General features: G+C 37.6%; 3 protein-coding genes across 3 annotated transcripts; 1 reads left to right on the top strand and 2 right to left on the bottom strand.

Annotated features, from left to right (window-relative positions):
• Positions 1-1,726: 1,726 nt before the first annotated feature.
• LOC138872040 (uncharacterized) lies at positions 1,727-2,930 on the bottom strand. Its single transcript, XM_070149989.1, has 2 exons — positions 2,371-2,930; positions 1,727-2,135 (listed from the first exon to the last, which is right to left on the bottom strand). The coding sequence occupies exons 1-2, from the start codon at positions 2,928-2,930 to the stop codon at positions 1,727-1,729; spliced, it is 969 nt and encodes a 322-aa protein (XP_070006090.1).
• A 2,139-nt stretch (positions 2,931-5,069) lies between these two features.
• On the top strand, positions 5,070-6,555 carry LOC104217763 (early light-induced protein, chloroplastic). Its single transcript, XM_009768079.2, has 3 exons — positions 5,070-5,434; positions 5,647-5,730; positions 6,047-6,555. The coding sequence occupies exons 1-3, from the start codon at positions 5,282-5,284 to the stop codon at positions 6,395-6,397; spliced, it is 588 nt and encodes a 195-aa protein (XP_009766381.1). The 5' UTR covers positions 5,070-5,281; the 3' UTR covers positions 6,398-6,555.
• A 1,115-nt stretch (positions 6,556-7,670) lies between these two features.
• LOC104217762 (uncharacterized) lies at positions 7,671-18,229 on the bottom strand. The gene is made up of 18 exons (XM_009768077.2): positions 17,825-18,229; positions 14,718-14,960; positions 13,979-14,042; positions 13,768-13,897; positions 13,497-13,641; positions 12,917-13,156; positions 12,741-12,825; positions 12,061-12,163; positions 11,524-11,649; positions 11,339-11,452; positions 9,801-9,919; positions 9,626-9,713; positions 9,425-9,517; positions 9,252-9,341; positions 8,988-9,107; positions 8,818-8,909; positions 8,531-8,588; positions 7,671-7,933 (listed from the first exon to the last, which is right to left on the bottom strand). The coding sequence occupies exons 1-18, from the start codon at positions 18,015-18,017 to the stop codon at positions 7,850-7,852; spliced, it is 2,187 nt and encodes a 728-aa protein (XP_009766379.1). The 5' UTR covers positions 18,018-18,229; the 3' UTR covers positions 7,671-7,849.
• Between the last annotated feature and the right edge of the window lie 325 nt (positions 18,230-18,554).

Below are 18,554 nucleotides of genomic sequence, written 5' to 3'. Positions count from 1 at the left end.
GATCAGGCAGGATATGGCACGACTTAGGATTACTGAGGACATGGCCCTTGACAGGGAATTGTGAAGGTCGAGCATTAAGGTTGTAGGTTGGGGGAAGTTGTGAATATTTCTACAGTGCACTAGAGTGAGACTAGCCAGTTAGGAGTTAGTCTTAGGATGCTACTGATCAGCTACTGATGCAGGGCTTTATCTATTGGATATTAGTATACTTTCCATCCTTTTCGTATTTCCTATATTTCTTATATTGCTGTTATTTTGTTATTTTATGTTATGTATTTTATGTTATTTTATTATGAGTCTATTGATAGTACTAATATATCGTCTGTTGTTTCTCTCTTGAGCTGAGGGTCTCCTGGAAACAGCCTCTCTGCCCCTTGGGGTAGGGGTAAGGTCTACGTACATATTACCCTCCCTAGGCCCCACTTGTGGGATTATACTGGGATATTGTTGTTGTTGTTGCTCTTCTCGAACTAGGACACAACTTACCGCGACCTCTAAGACTGCCAAGTATAAGTAGAGTTGCTCGTTCGCTTTTAGAGTATGAAGCAATAGTGGGCTCGAAAGGTACTGCTTTAATTCTTCCAATGCCTATTGGCATTCTGGGGTCCAAGTGAAATTGTTCTTCTTTTTGAGCAGTGAGAAGAACCTGTGACTTCGATCGGAAGACCTCGAGATGAACCGACCTAAAGCGGCTATCAGCCCTGTTAATCTTTGTACGGCCTTCACGCTGTCCAAACTGTGATGTCTTCGATTGCCTTGATTTTATCGGGGTTTATCTCGATTCCCTGATTTGACACCATAAAGCTGAGGAACTTTCCTGAATCGACCCTGAATGCACATTTCTCGGGTTGAGCTCCATGTTGTATTTTCTCAATATGTAGAAGGTTTCCTACAAATATGTCAAATGGTCCTCTGCATAGGGACTTAGCTAACATTTCATCAATATAAACCTCCATTGATTTACCTATTTGTTCTTCGAACATTCGATTTACTAGGCGTTGATAAGTAGCACCAGCATTTTTCAGCCCAAACAACATTACATTATAGCAATAAGTACCGTACTTAGTAATAAACGAAGTCTTTTCCTGATCCACCGGGTTCATTTGTATTTGGTTGTACCCACAGTAGGCATCGAGAAAACTGAGGATCTCGTGGCCGGCCGTGGCATCGATCATGCGGTCGATATTCCACAGAGGAAAGGAGTCTTTAGGGCATGCTTTGTTCAAGTCTTTGTAGTCTATGCACATTCTAAGTTTATTCCCCTTCTTGGGGACTACAACTACGTTTGCTATTCGGGATATTTTACTTCTCGGATGGATCCTATTTTTAGAAGTTTGGTTACCTCGTCCTTAATGAATGCATTCTTTACCTCAGACTATGGCCTTATCTTTTGCTTTACTGGTCGGAACTTTGGGTCCAAACTCAATCGATGAGTGATGATCTCCGGTGGGATCCCTGTCATGTCACGGTGGGACCAAGCAAAACAATCCATATTTTTAATAAGGAATTTAACAAGTTTTTTCCTGAGCTCGGAAGTTAACCCCGTGCCTAGGTATACCTTTCGATCGGGCAGATACTCGATCAGTATGACTTGTTCCAACTCTTTGACCATTGACTTCGTGGAATCGGAATCATCGGGGATTACGAAGGTTCGAGGTATCATATAATCATCATCCTCGAGAGTTTCCTGTTGTTCCGATCTGGTCAATGCCGTCGATTGTGGTTGCTATTTGACTTCTTGCTTTTCCTTCGATTCTGGTCCCTTTGTTGATGATAGTGTCGATACTGGTATTACCTCATCAATTGAAAACATATCTTTGGATACTGGTTGTTCGTCGTACACCATTTTGATTCCTTCCAGTGTTGGGAATTTCAAGACTTGATGAAGCGTTGAAGGTACCGCCCTCATATTATGGATCCAAGGTCTCTCGAGCAGCGCGTTGTATCTCATATCATCTTTAATTACATGGAACTTTGTTTCCTGGATAGTTCCGGTCACGTTTACTGGCAACATGATTTCCCCTTTGGTGGTTTCACTTGCCATGTTAAAACTGTTGAGCACTCGAGCTGCAGGTACGATTTGATCCTGAAGGCCGAGCTGCTCTATGACCCTCAATCGAATAATGTTTTCCGAGCTATATAGATCAACCAACACACGTTTAACTTGAAATTTATTCATAAGGATAGATATTACCGGTGCGTCGTTGTGAAGCAGCGATTCCTTCTGCGTCCTTATCATTGAAAGATAAGGTATCCTCTAGTAAGTAATCCCGAGTACATTTCTCCCTTGTGATTGTCACTTTGGTGCGTTTGAATATTGGGCCTTGAGGAACATCGACCCCAACAACAATCATATGAATCACGTGTTACGGTTCTTCATGTTCGTTTTTCTTATTTGTGTCCTGGTATTTGAAGTGATTTTTGGCTCGGTCACTCAAGAACTCTCGAAGGTGACCCTCGTTGAATAAACGAGCTACCTCCTCCCTTAACTGTCTGCAGTCTTCAGTTCTGTGACCATGGGTTCCATGGTATTTGCACATTTGATTCAGATTCCTTTGAGCTGGATCAGTCTGTAGGGGTCTGGGCCACCTAGTATCCTTGATTCGTCCAGTGGCTGACACAATACCTGAAGCATCGATGCTAAAGTTGTATTCCGATAACTGTGGCGCTTCTTTAGGCTCGACATGTTTATCGAAGCCACTCTTACTCATGAGCCCTCGGGAATTTTGACCTTGATCATTACTTCGATCATTTCGAACGGGATTACATCCCGGTCTATTGTTTCTACGATCTGCGCTATAACGGTGGTACCAATCTATGTCGATGTCTCTCTGAATCCTGTCTTCGGATCTCTTTGGGTAAACAGAATCAGACGGGGCTCCCAACTGATCATCATTGACTCTGATCTTTGACTGGTATCGATTATGCATATCGGCCAGGTCACCGCTAGATATTCAATCAAATTCTACTTTAGTTGACGTGATGCTACCAAACTTCGCTCGTTCAAACCCTGAGTAAAGGCTTGGACACCCTAATCATCAGTAACCAGGGGTAGGTCCATGCGCTTCATCTGAAATCAAGATACCAATTCCCTTAGCATCTCATTGTCCTTTTGTCTCACTTTAAAGAAGTCTAACTTTTCCTAGTCGCGACCTTTAGTGCTTCGGCGTGTGCCTTTACGAACGAGTCGGCAAGCATGGCGAAAGAATCGATGGAATTAGGTGACAAATTGTGGTACCATATCATTGCCCCCTTCGATAAAGTTTCTCCAAATTTTTTCAACAGAGCAGATTAAATTTCATCGTCTTCTAAGTTATTTCCTTTTATTGCGCATGTATAAGAAGTGACATGCTCATTAGGATCAGTGGTTCCATTATACTTGGGAGTTTCTGGCATGCAGAATTTCTTCGGAATGGGCTTCGGAGCCGCACTTGGTAGGAAAGGCTTTTGTACGAACTTTTTCGAATCCAAACCCTTTAGAATTGGGGGTACCCTCGATATTTGATCAACCCGGGAGTTGTACGTTTCTATCTTTTTATCATTAGCCTCAATTTTCTTTTCTCCCGATCCAATCCGTTTGGTGAGCTCCTCGAGCATCTTCATGATCGTAGGGTCAGTTCCCGATCCATTATCGTTCAATTTCGACCCTATGAACAACTTCCTGTGATGCATCGAGTTGGATTCTGCTTGGCGCTCGATTCTGATTTTAGAGTTGCCTTATCGTAACCTGTTGAGTTTGTAACATGTCGAATATCATTCGAAGGCTAATCCCACCTTCTTCACCATTTTGTGCATTCTAATCGGCTACCCGGGCATCTCTGTGGATGTTATTTTTAGGGTCAGCGCCTAAATCTCCAGGAATGGCGACTCGAGAACTATCATCGACTGGATCTACAGCTTGTAGTACATCAGGATTGATTGGAGGTACTCCATTTCTCGGGGCGACCACGTGCTCGTTCTTGCCATGAAGACCAAGGCCTATATCTATGTGAGTGAGTACTGCTTGAGAGTTTGACATGTTGATTCTTGAAATCAAAAACACTTATAAGAACAAGTGTAAAAGCAATGTGTGTTATAAAGGTTAATATTAAGCAATCACTATTATCCTTAGCACCACGGTGGGCGCCAAACTGTTTACCCTAAAAATTGGATAACAACTAAACTTATAATGTGGTTTTAAGGATATGTGATTTCACCTAATAACAATTAATAAACGTAAAGATAAGTGATGCAAATTGATAATAATATAAAGCAAACTAGCGTTTGGATATAGCTTTCGAGCTCGGACATCCTCGAGCTAGTTATGCAAGAAGAGTTAAAGACACAATAAGTTGATGAACAAGAAAGTAAGCTGAGAAATATTAGGTTGCTTTGATATTCCTGAATGTAAGGTGTCTACAAATGATGGGGACTCCCCTTTATATAGTAGAGGAATCCTACATATGGTACATTCTAATTACGGAAGTAAATCCCATGATCGACACAAATAACCGCCCTTGATTTGATCTGTCCGAGATTTCCGTCGTGATCTTCGACCGGTTACGGATATTTCAATTTTCCATTATTGTGCTTCATTCGAAGTCTGTCATACATGGCATTGGTTGTTGTTGGCCTCGATCTTGGCAGGCGCTTCGATCTTTGGAATCGATGCCTCGTCTTCGACCTCGGATCTGATTCATTACGAGGCTACGCCTCGATACGGTTCCCTTGTCTCGATCAGATAGCACATTTGGGTAGGCCCGGTTTTAACCGTATACCACCATATATTTTTGTATACAAATTTATCACTTAATATACTTACTCTAATCTTATAGTAAACTATGGTTAAAATGATTGGTCGGTTGCCACACCTAAAGTTGAAACCGAATACACCACACACTGTTTTGTTAAGTTTTCTTGGGTACCCTTTTCATTCTAGCAGGTTCTAGACATGCGGTAAATGGGGAGGCCACATCACCGTGTTACTTTGTAAAAGCTCAATGAGTCCACGTGACTTAGACATCTTTAGAGGCCCAAAACTGAATTACGTGGCTCTACAAATATCCACACCGCTTTTGTCTTACCCTTGCCCCATGCACTATAAATGCCTACTAATACTTCAGTGCAATTATGTGATCAAGTGAGTTAGGTCAAGAATCAGTACCAAAGAACATTAATCCTTGTTCATTGTCTTAGTTACTTCCTAATCCTCAGTGTTTTGCTATTTCTTAGTTTCTGATAAGAGAAGAGTAAAGGATTTTTCTCTAATATATATTTGTGAGTTTTAGCTAGAGAGGAATAAATGACAACTTCATTTGCCATGCAATCCATGATAGTGGGAAGTAGTCCACCGACAAGTTTTTCAAAGAGAAATGGTCTGAATCAATTTGTTCCTGGCTGTTACTTGCCACGTTTTCAGAAGAGTTCACGTCTTCGCGTTAAGTGCATGTCTGAGGTACCTAGCTAGTGCATAAAACTTATAACTTACTATTTTATATTGTTTTCATTGTGCAGGAACCTTTTTTTTAAAATCATAAAAAGTATTTATGTGTATGCTTGACTTTTAAATAAATATGATAGTGCAAATTAAATGGAGTAGTTTTGAAACTAGAAAGTTTATTATTATGAGAAGAATTCTTGAATAAGGAGATCATATTAAACATGCAGGATGGTGAGAAAAAAGAGCAATCTTCAAGCCCCTTGACCAATACTGCTGCTACATCGAAGCCAACACCTCCTCCTCCTGCAAAGGTTAGGGATCTTTTTTCAAAAGTTCACATATTTAAGCAGTGTTAACATCTATTTTTCACCTAATAAGTCGTTGCAACTTGCACGTTTCGTCTCAAAAAAGAATTTTCTTATGTCAAGTTCAGCTACTATATTTTAGCTCCATTTCAGATTAAAATTTCAATTAAAAAGTTATTCGTAAGTAAAGTTTCATTATATAAAATAATTTTCCAATCAAAAATACGAAGGAAGAGAGATTATTTACAACCCTCTGACCGGAAAGCAAATTAAATAAATTAAACATTATAATTCTTATCCTCTACTCATTATTCTGCAACAGGCAAGCACCAATTTCTCGGACGTATTTTCATTCAGTGGAGCAGGACCCGAGAGAATCAACGGTAGGCTAGCAATGATCGGATTTGTGGCAGCCCTTGGTGTTGAGCTAGCAAACGGTGGAGATTTATCTGCACAGTTATCAAATGGTGGATTTTCATGGTTTTTGGGGACAAGTGCTTTGCTAACCTTGGCCTCACTTATCCCATTGTTCCAAGGAATTAGTGCTGAGTCTAAATCTGGTGGGATTATGAGTGCTGATGCCGAAATTTGGAATGGACGATTTGCCATGCTGGGATTAGTTGCTTTAGCTTTTACTGAATATGTTAAAGGAGGTGGCATCTTCCAAGTCTGAAATGTTAATTAATTCTTTAGCTTAAGTTAATACTATAATTATACTAGTGCGTTGTTTTATATCTGATGTAAACAATATTATATTGCCATGTAACCACACCTTCTAATTTCAATTAAAAACTATGATATAGAAATATGTCTGTCAATCTGGTTTCTTCACATATTTGTTGAACTTTTCCGCTTGTCTTATTTTTTCTTAAATTATTTCTTTTATGAGTCAAGAAATGTTGATACATATGATGAGTTCTACCTAATCCCCAGGTGGTAAGCTAGCAAAATTTTCATCTTCTTGTTGGTGTGATTCTCCTATCTTGTAATTTCCTTTGTCTCATCTTGGAAATCAATTAAACAATTTAAAATAAAGTGTTTACTTTTTTGTATCAGCAGAAACGTGTTTATGCTGCTTCGGCAGTAATTTTTTTGCCTATTCTTCACTCTTAGACAAGAACGTAATGTTACTGGTAACAAGGAAAAAACAGGTGAATCATGTAACGGAGATATCACTAAGTCATCTCTTTGTTACCCAATTGACATGAATACGATGGTCTCACAAAATATCAAATCAAACTAGGATTTTGACATTTTAGTACTAATATCCAAAATACTAAGCTAAAATAAAACGTTTTAAGCGACAAAAAGAACATAGTCCAGAATACAGGAGAAGTAAACTATAAGCATAATGATGAGATAATATCTGTCGTACAAACATCAATTAAAAGTTATTGCATATTTCGTAGATGGAGAAAAATTCCTTATACGAACAAAAGTCCTATGCCCCCTCCGATCTTTTGCATACAACGCACAAACACACTCGAGTTTTTTAAGAGAAACATTTTAAAGAAAGAATCGAAGATATAAACTTGAGACTTTACGAGCTGCCGACTACATAAGCCTTCATTATTGGAAGAATCTTGAAACCCTCGCGTAAAATATACTGGACTCAATATCCGTATATGGTCAGATTATCCAGAAATGTTATAAAAAGACAATCGCATGCTTCATTTTATATACCTTCATCATATTACGTACATTATTCACACTGCTTTTTGTCACCATTACAAGTCTACAACATCTTACACATTGTTGAAGGAAGGAAAAACTATACTGCCTACATCATACACTTTGCAAACGCAAGTTGTTCGAAATTGATAGAAAAAACCGCGTTACTTCAACGGCCACTCCAAAATTGGTCACGGACCAAAAGGGTAAAGAGATACGATAGTTGCATCATCAAAATTGATAAAATGGGAGCTGCTTTTCCTTGTAGAACTATATCGTAAGCCTAAACTTGACCAATACCTTTATTTATTATACTGGTGATATATACCAATTCACTCAGCTGTACGTAGAAGTCCACTACTCTTATGCTATGAACAGAAAAGAATGACAAGAATACATATCTACGGGTACATGTATATATATACACAACGTAGTCTTCTGGGATCATAGTCCGTCAAACTGGTGCCTCTATCTCTGGCCCATTTCCATTGATCTCATCCTTCTGAGGCTTTTCAGCCTCCTCTACATTATCCTGGACCTGTTTCCAGATAGATCAATTCAGAGAATGATTCCTCAAACTACAGTAATCATAAATTATTACTAGTAAAAACATTTTCAAACACTTCAACCCTTCCAGAACACATAATGAGATTGAAAAGAGATCAGACTTGCTAAGCACAAAATTTAATAGCTCAATCATAGTTAGACATGCATACGCTCTTCAAACAAAACTCAAACACAATTTCTAAAGAACAGACTGTCTTCAGATGTCATAAAAGGATCCTGAAGAAACATAAAATTTTACTGATACCGTATATGTGAGATTCCACTAAAACAAGCTTGTGTCATCTTCTGTGGACATACATTTTAATCATGATGATTGACAGTCTCTAAGAGCAGGCAAGCATACAAGAGTTTGCTTTGGACCGGGTGTGTCTGGGAGAGGGGTGGGGGGGGGGGTTGTTGGAACTAGACAAGAAAAAGCATTAAACAGAGAAAGCCAGTGCACATAGATCCAGGCTCAACAAAGAAAACCTTCTTACTTGGTCAAGAAAATATCCTGACATCCATTAAAATCCCCCAACCTACCAGGACCCTATGGGTTGAATCAAGAATAAAAAGCAATCATACTCACATCGAGAGGAGCGTCAACTGGGAAAAGATTTATGCTGCTAGGAGAAAAGCTAAGACCACTGCCAAAAACAAAGAAAACAAATCAATTACAGATTGGAAATATCTACATTCACCACCACAAATGAAATAGGTAAAGAGGATGTTTCCACTTGAATGGTATTAGATTTAACCAGCTTATTACATGTTTCAAAAAGTAACCTTGAGAGAACAAAAATATAAAACATGGGAAAGAACATGGCGTTAAAGCATATTCTGACAAAGAGCATATGTTTTGTTATAAAAACCAACCTTCGAGACAAAACCAGCTGCCACACGTACGGAATGAAGAACTCCTCAGGATGACTCTCTTGTTCGTATGTGAAACGCAATTGGGTAAACATCTACGGTGTAAACAAAATCTATGTCAGAATATGATTATCAGATACAAGCAACTCATCATAAGTCGGCAAAACTAATACCTTTATTCCATCACCTCTCCAAGATCGGCAATTAACAACAATGACTTGCAATACTTTCTCTACAGACCATTCTCCGTCCATCTTTTGGGCATCCATGCGACTGTTGAAGAAGTCCAAGACCTTAAAATAACATAATCACAAAGTCATAATGCCTTCCAGACTACACTACCGAACTGTTTACAATGAATAGAATGCAAGTCCCACTTCCAGAAAACCCTTTTTCAAAAACCTATGAACTGCAAATGCACAAATGAATAAGCACACCATAAATATGTTGTCAAGCAGTTCATTGAATCGTGGATGACTTTTGAACGGCTGAAAGACTTCCTGCCTATGCATAATTGCATAAACAACCTGCCAGTTTTGGAATGTGTTTAAAAAAGCTGCAACAAGCAAAGAATCCTCATGAACTGATAGAAGATTGAAAGTACTGATACCTCAGGGTTCCGTGGCAAGGCATAGGTCAGAATTGCATTTAATATCTCAAGAACAATTCTTAGGAAGTCGGTATAAATATGCAGCTCAGCTGCCTGCAAATATATTTGAAGAACTTCAATGCTACCAAATACCAATTATGCTAGCAGACAGCAATTTAAAAAAAAAAGACTCGATGATGCTAAAAGCCAAGTGCGAAGTACCATATCTTCTTGGAGACTATCTCCTTCCTTTGATTCACCATTGGGCACATGCATCTTATCATTTTTTATCTCTGCCAATTTGTTGTACCTAATTTATAGATCAAGTTCAAAACAACAATTGACCAACCTAAAAAACTCTGAACTCACCAGCAGACACAAGGCACAAGAAACTTACTTGCGTGCAAGCATGTCAAATAGGCTGACCAATCGTTGTGATGCATAACCACTTAGGCGATGGACATGAGGTGCCATATTTGCTAAAGTTGCAAGACAATTTGTATGAAGATAAACATCCTGTTAAATGCATCAGAAAACACATGCTTGAAGTCAGCTTTCAGGGTTCGATCAACTTCATCACCAAATTACCAATCACCAGAGTAACTTCATTGGTAAGTACAAAAAGAGGAGGAATATTAATTATGGCACCCATACTCAAACAGAAGCAAGGGTTCATTCCATGTTAGTTGTATTGCTCTACCCGAATTGAACAGTATAACAATTCAAATTGATGTATCAGTAGATCAGTAGAAATACTGCCTCATGTCGGTATAGTCTGATGAGGATATACGTAACAGTTGACTGTAACACATAAGCAAGTGCGGAAATACAAAGTAGGTACAGCTCCAAAGATGTTGGCAAACAGATGTCTTAAAAGTTGCGAGATGCAACTCATACCTTCATCATCCTATTTTTGTATCCTTCCTTTATTTTTTTATTTGGGGAAGAGGGGTGGGGAAATAAGTCTCAAAACCTTTTTCAATAGGGCCTAGTTAGTGTAGTTTCATTTTTTCAGAATCAGTTTAACTTTAGATATGCAGAAAGATAAGCTTAACTGCTTTAACCACTGCAATGGTTTTCATTACACCGTCGACTTCTTCAGAAATTTAAAAAAAACCACAGTGACATTCACGTCTGAAGGGAGACATGAGAATTGTGACTCGAAAAGTTCACTAGCCAAATTTTAGTAACACCACATACAGAGTTTTGTCAATGTTTGAAACCTCGGATATAATAGTAAAGCTTTCAGCAGTACTATTTGCCTACTTTACATCATCAATCTGGATGACTAGCTGTACACTTTTCATTCATTAATAAGCTTCTTTTTGCTTTTTTTATTAAGAACCTTCATTAATAAGCCTCTTTCCTCTACTTATGATAAGAAAACATTTAGAAATATCTAGAGCATTTAGGAGAAGTAACTTATTGATATTTCTCTTGCATATCAAAGATGTGTCATTTCATGCTTTCAAGCTAAATCATAAATCTCCTTCAGAGAAAAAGTTATTTCATAATCCTTAAATACATTAGCTTCTTTAATTTATGCATTACTACTGAAATTTCCCAAAACTAACTATTAGTGCGTATTCCGAATCCAATTTGCATTCCCAGTCTTGACATCCCAGCCAAGAATGGCACCCGGAGCAGGTGTAAGAGACTTTGCAAATGAAAAATAACAAATAAAATAGAAGCGGAACTTTCTAAAATCAATATTCCAATGTTTAACATACCAATAAAAGATGGCATCCAGAACATGCAATGAGATACTTCAGAATTGAAAATAAATAAAAAACTAACAGCATATATGGTGGAACTGGCAAAGGAAAATTAAGGCACAACACCCCCCCCCCCCCAAAAGAAAAAACTGCAAAGAGAGAGAGAGAGCATGAAACAAAGAATGTGGAACAATAAACTAACAGACATTTTATATCATACCCGCAACTTAGATAGGTTATATTTCACTGTCCTCGTCAAAATTATGACCATAAGAGAACCAAGAGAAGTCTGATGAAGAACCCGCTCTTGGTACCATGGAACAAAGGGTAGCACCTGCAGAAAGATGTGAAATTAAGACAGTCCATGGCTTAAATGTCAAAAATCCAGGGGGATTCTCTATTTACCAGTTTGTGAATGCTGGCGTTGAATGAGGAATCTTGGCTAAGTATAAGAAGGATAATCAACACCATATATATCTGATTGGATGTCCTCCTTGGTGCATTATACAGTGTTTCTAGCAAAGGCATCAACTGTTGATTTATACAGACAGACAGTAAGATTCTAAGTTGTAACCAAGGGAAAACCTAGAGTAAACCTCAAGTTCAGAGGCAAGAAATTATAATTACTAACGCGAGAACAGTTGGAAAGTGAATAAGGAAAAACAGTGGAAAATATTTAGCATCTTTTAACCAAGGATAGTAATCCCAATTATTTTTATTTTTTAAAGATATCAAATCCATAAATAAGGCAACTTGTTGTGAAAGCAGTTGCAAAGATCAAACTACGAGTAGCTACATTATACTTTAGTTGATTAATACACTCCTTATGGATTATGTCTTCTCTTGATTTCCTTATAAAGGGACTGGCGGGAATGATATCCACAAGCAACAACCATTATTCAGTCAAGAAATAAACATATAATTTAAATCATCTGTGCATACCAGTGTATCCAGATCAGTCCGCACCAACACATACTCGAGAAAATCGGAATTCCCTTGAACGAGTGAATAAAGCAGAAGTACAGAAGTCTCATCAGCCAAGCACCTGGAAACATAGTTGCAATCCCACTCATTACCGGAGCCGAATAATGTCTCAGCAAACAATGGTATCGTCAAATGTCCAAATACACATTTTCTATGCTATCAGACCATAACGTGGAAGTATTTTTTAAGGTCTTTCACTTTAAACAGACCTAAAGGATTGACAAAAGTCAAAATGAACCATGAGGCATCATGAAGTGTCATTTCTTCCCCTCTGTCAAAGCCTCAGTGGTCAATGAAGTGGGTTGAGAACCATGAGGTCCCAGATTTCAATGTGCACCCAAGGGTGCGGCCCAGTAGTCAATGAAGCGGATTGAAAACCATGATGTCTTAGATACAAATCCCAGTGGAGTGGAATTAGTCGAGGCGTACGCAATCTGGCGTGAACACCACGAATATCAAAAAAAGAAAGACAAAATGATAAAACCTCTTCTCCGCAACGGGGAACTAAAGGGTCACCCAAGAAACTTCTCATGCATAGCCAAATTTTTTAAATAAAAAAAAGAACTATTATTGTAATTAATTGTATACAACATCTTGTTGTCACCTTAGATCAACAAGTAAAATAGGTTGACACTTACATGCCAAGGGTATCAAAAAGAGAAGCAAAGGGTAATCTCACAACCAGACCACTAGGTGCATTCCCCTCAAGATCTACACGATCAACTGCTTGAGAGAACACAAACAAGCTTAGAATCATTAATAAAATTCATGAAGTAGCAAAAGGGACACGGAACAAAAAAATAATCGTTCTAACATTCAATATCCCGAGCATTCTCAAGGGCCTTGCAGTAAGGATTCTCAAAGAAGGGTTCTTCCTTTGGAAGCGAATCTGGACTGCTGTAGTCGATTTTATCTTTCAAACGATCCACGCCAAGACACTTGCGGTAATGAACAAGGATGAGTAAAATATTAAGACTGCTGTCTGCCAAAGGGCTTTTTGAAGCTTCATTACTTGAACTCGCAAAGAAATTCAGTGGCAGTAACACGAGATTTGCTGCAATTCAATGGAAAAAGCAGAGGCTTCAATGAGAATGATGGGACATCACATTGACTAAACAAGAGACAAAATAAGTGAATGAATTGCGACCGGAGGGATTCAACATTTCTAGGAATCTCTTTTGACCACGAAACATTGCAAACAGAGTAATGGATTAGGAGCCAAATTAGCGCTAATCAAGTAAATATAAAGATCATATCTCACACTTCCATAATATACTAATATGCTATAGAAGGAACGGAATGATAAGCTACAGACGAGAGAGAGTGAGTGTGTGAGTGTGTGTGTGTGAGAGAGAGATAGAGAGAGGGAGAGATAATAAATCACTTTACTCTACCTGCAACAGAGCCAACTCTCTGTAGAACTCCTGGCTGATATCCTTCAGAAAAAATATAATAAGATGAAGCCTTCAAAGGGAAGCGTAGCTGTGCGACGTAGTTAAGAAGTAGCTTGCGAATAACCAGATTAACCAAAGAAGTTGGCTGCAGACAGAAGTACATTCAGAAGTAGCTCATGACTAGCCAAAGAATTTGGCAGCAAATACAAAAGCAAATTGATAAAATTTCAATATTTTTCAGAGATATCTACTGCAAGAAACCATAGATGACCTGAGCCATTGCTGCATCAAAGAAAGGATGAATATCATCAGCTCCTAGTGATGGTCCAGAAAGAAGCTGAGTTGACAAGGCGACAAGCATGAAATTAAGCAACTCATGGTGTAGAAGATATGTATCCGAGCTGTCAGAAAAACAACACACTATTAGGCAAACAACTGGCAAGCCATGTGAGAAGATACCTATTGCACAAAGCTCAACATACCTTACATCTACTCTGCCAAGATAATTAAGCACACTATGCACAACAAGATGCTCAATACCCTGTACTGTAAAAGATAAAAGAAAGAGGAAATGGTGGAAAGAGTAGGAAGTAATGAGCTTGGACTCCCAGAGATCTGAAATCTTGATAAAACATAAGTGAGAAGGTTAAACAACATAGATTCCCAAATGTTGAAAACTCAACCAGATCAATATCTGCGAGAACAACTTCTGCAAGCTATCCCACTGAAACCAGCTATACAAGATATTACGAGTTAGAATCTAAAAGAATCCTTCGGCCATTCCAACGGTATTGCACAATTTCATCCATACATAGGTAACAAGAATTTTGCGATTTACCTTAATAATATATCTGCAAAAGCTAATAACCAAACACCTCATCAGTACTTGGAGTATAATTGGAGACAACCATTCAAGTTTTTAATACATTAGACTGAATACTGTCTTGAACTGTGAGCAATGACGTCGATAAAGCGTAGAATCCACTATTAGATAGCATAGATCTATTCGCTTTGTTTCAGCCATAGTGGTTGAAACAGTTTAGTGGTCACTTTTAAGTAGCTACATACTCCAGTCACCCTATCCCCACACACAAAAGTACAAAAAGAAGAGATAAATATAGAAGAAAGAACGAAACTGAAAAATGAAATGGGAATATAAATAAGAAAATCAGATAAGTCCCACTAAGGAAAAATGAACAAACTATGCTGTGAATGCATTACCTTTAGAGACGTTACTTGGAATTTCCTCCTCACTTTCATTCAGAGACATGTATAGATCTTCAAAGTTGTCAGTTTTGGCATTCTCAATGAGGTGCTTCAGAAAAACAGATGAGATGTACACTGCATTGAGAGCTTTCACATAAGCTGATGAAGATACATCAGACGTAGAAACACACTCTTGCAAACACCAAGACAGGTGAATTAATATTTTTGCAAGATGCCTCGTATGACAGTTGTTCTGAGCTGCAACAAAAAACAGATGGTATTTAGAAGATCATAGCTCTGACCTCATCATCCCAAGAAAAAAAAAGATGGAATAAATGTGTCAGATAAATTATTCCCATTCATGATTAAGAGTTGGTTCTAGAAAAAGTAAACAGAAAAATTATAGACAGAAAAGATACAATAGGAGATTCTGATAAAGAGTTCATATGGATAGTGCCAACAGCCCACTGATATGTCCTAAAAGCTCTCAGAGCGACATCTTATAACCACTGCAGCTATGTGGATATAACTAATAACTATATATCAGCAAGAAAATACATACAAAGCCAAGCATGAGGCATAAAAACATGAAAAGTAGAATGGAGGTACCACGTTTCACCCTCTGCTTACCTAAGTATTTCAGGTTTGCTCTAACTTACATGGAAATCAGTACTAAGTTCATTTTTTCCAAAAGCAGCCTCCACATAACAATGAAGCAGAGAAAAGAGAATACAATTTTACTTAACACAACATTGGCAGGAAGTCAAAACTCTAGATAACTTGAGCCCAAGTAGCATTACCTAATTTTTGCACTACGCTTCAATATGAAACAAAATTTTCAACTGAAACAGTTAAGCAATTTTCATGAATCCGCTCAAAGAATCCAGAGAATGAAGTTCTTGATTCCATAAACAACTCTAGGGGCATATTTTATGTGTTCCATAGTAACTTCATCTAGGCGCTTGCACTGTAGTTGAGCTTCTGCATTTGTCTCCTTCTCTCTATTGGACTTCTCCTCCTTCCACACTCTTTATCTTTCATCAATTCTCATATTTTTTCTCCTTTGTTTTTTATTCATTACACAAGAACTCCAGATATAATGTCAGTTTAAAATGTAACAGAAATCAAATGCATTCCTAAGCAATCTATATTCTAGCTACACCAGCACACAGATGGTCTTAGAAGGTAGCTGAGATACTGCACAGGCTTGATGCAAGACCCTTTTATGCTTCTCTTTGTTTCTAATAAAGGTGATAATTTTATTGAAAAGATGTACACTATATAGAGAAGTGAGAACCTTAGAAATGATTGGTACCTACAAAAAGCAAGCAATCATCTGTATTTCCTGGGATATTTAAAGTGCTCCAAAAATAAAATTAAAAATAAAAAAGAACAAAATTCCTCTAATATGTTCAAAAGAGGTTTCCTTTCCACCAAAAGCCCTCCGATGTCCTCTCTCGGTATTGTCTACATGACCACTAGGAATGCTACTTCCCATATTATCCCTTCTATTTTATCTTCTGAATTTCCACCTAGCAGGTCCTTTACCGTCCATGCCATTACCCATAGTATTCCATAAAGATTTGAGATTCCACACCTCACACCAAAGTTTGTGCAAACCAGACAATAAGCACTTTCTTAGGTCATCTTTGTTCTTAATCCCCTTTAAATTTCAAGTTGATCCACTTGTAGCTCATGGAATGCATTCATCTATATACATAAATGGACATCCAAGAAGCCATATTATACAATACATTCAGATTAAATTGCATATTATTCTGCTAAATTCAAACAATAATAAACTATACTATACAAAATTATTTTAAAGACATACTTAAACTAGAAAACATAAGATATTCTATCTCTCCGAAAACTTTAGTCCATTTTAATTTTACAAGGATCAATTTAACAAATTTTGGCTTGTAATTTGATATATAATTATTCACTTTTGAAGGAAATTTAGACATGGAAATTACTATAAGTTACAAATTCTTCCATTTCAAACAGACAACATGATCCTTTTTGAAAATTTTAGTTAGAGAATTCTTTCTTCGATTCTTGGGAAGCGCACTGCAAATCGACAAATCAGAACCAATAGACTTTTGTATTTAAAAAGTTCTAAAAGATCATCTGAGGGGATCCTGAGACTGACGTAGCATGTTTGTTTTGGGTTCAACCGAACCGAGCATTTTAGACACAGCATCTGTAAAAATTACTACTAAACTTCAACAAATATTAAATTTCGAAACCATAATCCCAGAAGTGCATTAGGCTCAATGGTAAGTTTTCAAAGGTTGAATCCATCAAATTAAAATTTTGGACCTGCCTCTGAGGGTATCAATGTCATAAACGTTAATTTTACACCTAAAATTATCACCAGTTCAGATTTTAGGATTGAGAGACAACTAGGCTAGTGTCCACTTTAAATAGAGTACGCAGGAGCATAAGAATATTCAGCTAGAGCTCCACCAAGTGGCAAATTTGATGAATGGCTTCAGATATAAGTGCCTACACAACTAGCATAGAGTATAGACACTAAAACCTTTCCAAATCCTTAAAAGGAGCAAACTACAAACACCATATATTTGTATACAAAGATCACATTTATGTATAAGCCATATTTACTCATTTTACTTATCTTTACCATTTTTGTAAGACAGATTTCTGAAGTCTGCACTTTGTAATACAAAACCATAAGATTCTGGCTTTCAGCTAACACAGGAGTCACGTAAGTTTGCAAAACAGTGGTATGAATTTATTTTTCTCTTTCCATTTCTATTAAGTTTAGCCATTGCAACCTGATAAAGTACCTCAACAACTGCGACAGCCACGACTCACTCGCTCACTTTTCCCAACCCACATATAATGCACCTTATTAAAAAGCACACAACCTTATTAGCAACGCAAACTAGCATACGGTATTCCGAAATCTTCTGACATCAACTAGAATAATCAAATAACATTTTCTAACAACACTTCAAATGCGAACTAACATTACAATATATCTAGATAACTTTTTTTTGGTTAGCAAAATTCAATAAATAAACTAGGAAATGAACAATTTAACATATAAAAAGCATTAAAGCTTACAAAAAATTAGAAAATGCAGATAAGTTAAGTACCGAAGAGGAGGCAAGCTTGTTGAACACGATTGGAGGACCAATGGAGATGAAGAGGAAGTTCTAGAAGCTTCTGCCAGTAATCCGAAGCAAGCGGGAACGATTTCTCTCCAATAAATGCTTCAATTAGATACTCCGCCGTGTCCTGCGGCTGTGCGCCACCATTGAAACTCGGTGTTGACGGTACTCCCCCCATTCACACTTACTCCGTACCGACCAAATGAACGGCGTATATATTGACTCTTCTAGAATGTTCTACTCCCTATCGAGGTGAAAATTCACGAGATCGTAGATAGAGTATATAGAGGTTTCAATGCCATTGCGATGAAATTTTTTGTTGGAGCTGTGGATCTGAGAGAAAAAGAGAAGAGTGGCTTAGGAACGAAGAGAGAGAATGAGAGGACTTTTCATAGCAATCTCTTTGGTTTTTGATAAAGAAAAAACTTAAAATTCTACTAAATTTACAGAAGTGCCCTGGGAATTGTTTTTGTTTGGGATATTTTTTCATTTAATGAGTTTGTGTTTTCAGGGGCTCAAGGGAAATGGTTTTGGAATATTTATTTTTGTCAATGTTAATTGAACTTAGATAAGTGATAAAATGCTAAAGTATATGAATCACTGTAATCACGAGCTTGAATTATTTTTTTTCCTTTTGAATTTGTAATAAATAACATGATAGTACAAGGAGGATTAATAGATTAGACAAAAATTATTATAAAGCTTTTAATTTTGA

The sequence above is a fragment of the Nicotiana sylvestris genome, chromosome 1 (assembly GCF_000393655.2).
Source record: "Nicotiana sylvestris chromosome 1, ASM39365v2, whole genome shotgun sequence".
Classification (NCBI taxonomy): Eukaryota; Viridiplantae; Streptophyta; class Magnoliopsida; order Solanales; family Solanaceae; genus Nicotiana; species Nicotiana sylvestris.
This window is presented reverse-complemented; position numbering and strand designations above follow the sequence as displayed.